At 62.8% G+C, this 4,005-nt stretch overlaps 1 protein-coding gene across 1 annotated transcript; it reads left to right on the top strand.

Annotated features, from left to right (window-relative positions):
* Positions 1-359: 359 nt before the first annotated feature.
* HELT (helt bHLH transcription factor) lies at positions 360-2,389 on the top strand. The gene is made up of 4 exons (XM_039913808.1): positions 360-386; positions 709-813; positions 1,033-1,129; positions 1,956-2,389. Exons 1-4 carry the CDS (start codon positions 360-362, stop codon positions 2,387-2,389), a joined length of 663 nt encoding a protein of 220 aa, XP_039769742.1.
* Positions 2,390-4,005: the final 1,616 nt, after the last annotated feature.

Here is a 4,005-nt window from a genome sequence, read left to right as displayed (position 1 = left end):
CGCCCGGCCTGGCCGCCGGGGGGCTGGGCCGTTCAAAGGGGGTCCGGGACGGTCACGTGTGCGGGGGAGGGCCACGTGGATGAACAATGCTGACCTGCCCCCCCCTCCCCCGCACCCCCCACCCGCGGCTGCCCTTTTTTTGCCTCCCCCCCCCCCCTTCGTGCAATCCCCCCTGAGCCTTAATGCAGTCATTCGCCCAGCGCGGCGACTCTAATCCCCGGCCCCCCGAAATGAGCCGCTTTAAAAACCGCCCCGCCGAGGGGAGGGGGCTGCAGTCCTGCCCGAGAGCCCGCAGAAGGAGCGCGGGGTCCGCCCCGAGGGTCCCGGCCGATCCCCCCCCACCCCCTTCGCCCCCCACCATGGCCGGCAAGGGGCCGGGACGCAAAGTGAGGGCGGCGGGGAGGCGAGGCCGTGCGCTCCGCGCCGGGGACGGGCGGGCCGTCTCACCTCCGTCCACGGCGAGGGCCGCCCACCGGCCCGGTGACCCTCTGACACCCCCGGGTCCGGAGGGACGGGGGGGGGGGGTCCCGGGGCGGGGGGCCGCCCTGAGGCGTGGGGCGGGCCTGGGGCGCGTCGGAGGAGGGGCCTCCCCACCCCCCGGCCGGCGCGGACCGTCCCCTCTCGGTCAAGGACCGGACGGGGGGGACGGAGAGCCGGGGACCCTCCGGCCGAGCCCCCAGCCCCTTCCCCTCTCGCCCCCTCCCACAGAGAGCCCCGGTGTCGCACAAAGTGATCGAGAAACGGCGGCGGGATCGCATCAACCGCTGCCTGAGCGAGCTGGGCAAGACGGTGCCCATGGCATTGGTCAAGCAGGTAAGGGCGCCCGGAGCTGGACCGGGGAGGGGGCGAGGAAGGGGGCCGGGGTCGCTGGCCAAGCCCACTGCCCCTGACGCCCCCGGCGCTGTGTTACCTCTCCCTCCGCTCGGGCGTGCTCTCCCGAGCGCTCGGTATAGAGTGCCCTGCGCAGAGTAAAGCGCTCCGGAGAAGGGCCGGAGGGATTGATGGAGGGGTGGCGGGGGTCGTTCCTGGCAGAGCTCGGGGAAGCTGGAGAAGGCGGAGATCCTGGAGCTGACGGTGCAGTACCTGAGAGCCCTCCACGCCGCCGACTTCCCCCGCGGCCGCGACAAAGGTACCGACCGGCCGCGCCCGCCTGGGGCGGGAGGCCTGCGCGGGCTCGGAGGGCAAGGGGCTATGGGCTGGACGCCCCTCTCCCCCCCCTCCACTCTCCTGTCTGACGGGCGCCCCGTCTCTCTCTCTCTGTATCACTCCCTCTCTCTTTCTCTCTCTCTCCCTCTCTTTCTCTCTTCCTTTCTCTCTCTCTCCTTCTGTCTTTCTCTCTCTTTTTCTATCTTCCTTTCTTTCTTTCTCTTCTTTCCTTTCTCTCTCTGTTTTTCTCTTCCTTTCCTTCTCTCTCTTTTCTCCCGTCCTCTCTTTATCTCTTCTTTTCTCTCTCTTCCTTTCTCTCTTTCCCTTTCCTCCTCTCTCTCTTTCTCTCTTCCTTTCTATCTCTTTCTCTCTCTTCCTTTTTTTTCTTTCCCTTCCTTTCTCTCTTTCTCTCCCTTTCCTTCTCTCTCTTTTCTCTCTTCGTTTCTCTCTCTTCCTCTCTCTATCTCTTCCTTTCTCTTTCCCTTTCCTCCTCTCTCCTTTTCTCTCTTCCTTTCTATCTCTTTCTCTCTCTCTCTCTCTTCCTTTCTCTCTCTCCCTTCCTCTCTCTTTCTCTCTGTCATTCCCTTTCCTTCTCTCTTTCTCTCTTCCTTTCTCTCTTTCCCTTTCCTCCTCTCTCTCTTTTCTCTCTTCCTTTCTCTCTCTCTCTCTCTCTCTCTCTCTCCCTTCCTTTCTCTCTCTCTTTTTCTTTCCTGCTCTGTCTTTTTCTTTCTCTCTCTCTTTCTCTCTTCCTTTCTCTTTCCTTCTCTCTCTCCCCTCTTCTCCCTCTCTCCCTTCCCGCCCCCGAGCAGAGCTGCTGACCGAATTCGCCCACTATTTCCACTCGGGCTACCACGAGTGCATGAAGAATCTGGTCCATTACTTGACCACGGTGGAGCGTCTGGAGAGCAAGGACACCAAGTACGCGCGGGTGCTGGCCTTCCTGCAGTCCCGGGCACGCCTGGGTCCCGTGGCCCTGGGCAGCCCCCCGGAGCCGGACCGCATCTTCCCGCCCCTGCCACTGCCCCCGGCCGGACCCGAGCCCTGCGACCCCTCGGCCGCCGCCTTCCCGGGCCCCGGCCCCTTCCCCTGGCCCCGAGGGCCGGCGATGCCCCCCTACCTGCCCGGCTCGCCCGCGCCCTTGCCCAGCCCGGCACAACCCCCCAGCCCCTTCCTGACCCCCGTGCAGGGGCTGGATCGCCGCTACTTACACCTCCTGGCTTCCCCCGCGCCCCCGGGATTATAGCGCCCGCCCGCAGCTGGACCCCAATAATAATCATTATGGTATTTGTTAAGCGCTTACTCTGTGCCGAGCGCTCTTCCAAGCGCCGCGGTAGAGACAAGGTGATCAGGTGGTCCCCCGTGGGGCTCACAGTCTTCATCCCCATTTGACAGATGAGGTCACTGAGGCCCAGAGAAGTGAGTGGCTTGCCCAAGGCCACACAGCAGACAAGCGGCGGAGCCGGGATTAGAACTCACGTCCTCTGACTCCCAAGCCCGGGCTCTTTCCACTGAGCTTCTCAATAATCAGGGTGCTTGTTAAGGGCTTACTCTGTGCCAACCACTGTTCTAACCGCCGGGGTAGAGACGAGGCAATCAGGTTGGCCCACTTGGGACTCACAGTCTTCATCCCCATTTTACAGATGTGGTAACCGAAGCACAGAGAAGTGGCTTGGCCAAAGTCACCCAGCAGACAAGTGGCGGAGCCGGGATCAGAACCCACGTCCTCTGATTCCCAAACCCGGGCTCTTGCCACTAAGCAACGCTGCTTCTCAGTCGGATAGGATGGAGTGCCGGGGGTCTGCAGAGGGAGCGGGGGGAAGGCTTTGGCACTGGGTTCAACTCCACCTCGCCCCCCACTCCCCCCGGCCCATAGAGCCGGTCAAGGCGAGGGCGGGGGGTGTCCCTCCACCGGGCCCGCCCCACCCCCAGGAGCCCGTTGAGCAGGAGCTGCGAGGCAACGAAGATCCAGAGGGTCAGACCCCGAGAAGCAGCGGTCCGGTGGATAGAGTCAGAAGGACCTGAGTTCTAATCCCGCCTCCGCCACCTGCCTGCCGGTTGACTTTGGACAAATCCCTCCACTTCTCTAGGCCTTAGTTCCCTCATCTGCAAAATGGGGATGATGACTTTGAGCCCCATGTGGGGACACAGACTGCGTCCAACCTGATTATCGCGTGTCTATCTCGGCGCTTAGGAGAGGGTCTGACACATACTAAGCGCTTAACAAATGCCGTGAAACAAAGAGGCAAAAACGATTTTCCAGCCCCGTTCCAGCGAGGTGGGGGAGGCTGGGGGTCCGCCCCTAAGCCACGGGGAAGGGGTTGGGAGAGAGGAGGGAGGGAAGCACCGGTCCCCCCACCCCAGAGCGCCCCTAGCCTGCCTCCGACCAGGGCCCTTGAGGGATGGCTATCTTGACCGGAGCCGGTGCCTCAGGCTCTGGTCCCGGAAGAGAACGATGTAGTGGACAGAACGCGGGCCCGGGAAGCAGAAAGTCATGGGTTCTAATCCCACCTTCGCCTTTTGCCGCGTGACCTTGAGCAAGTCATCTCACTTCTCTGGGCCTCAGGGGCCTCGTCTACGAAGCGGGGATTGAGACTGTGAGCTCCCTTGAGGGACACGCATTGTGTCCAGTCGGATTTGCTTGTATCCACCCCAGCGCTCGGTACAGTGCCTCGCACAGAGTGAGAGCTTAACAGATAACAGTATCCTTATTATTATCATTAACTATCGGTAGGAGAGGGCCGTGTGCGGAGCTCGTGGGCCCCGTTCACGGGACCGCGGCCTTCCTCTCCGGACCGCAGTGAGCCGGCCGCCGTGCGTTCTTGCGCGCGGGTTGGCGTCTCCGGCCTCGGCCAGGGCATC

This window comes from Ornithorhynchus anatinus, chromosome 12, assembly GCF_004115215.2.
Source record: "Ornithorhynchus anatinus isolate Pmale09 chromosome 12, mOrnAna1.pri.v4, whole genome shotgun sequence".
NCBI lineage: Eukaryota > Metazoa > Chordata > Mammalia > Monotremata > Ornithorhynchidae > Ornithorhynchus > Ornithorhynchus anatinus.
This window is presented reverse-complemented; position numbering and strand designations above follow the sequence as displayed.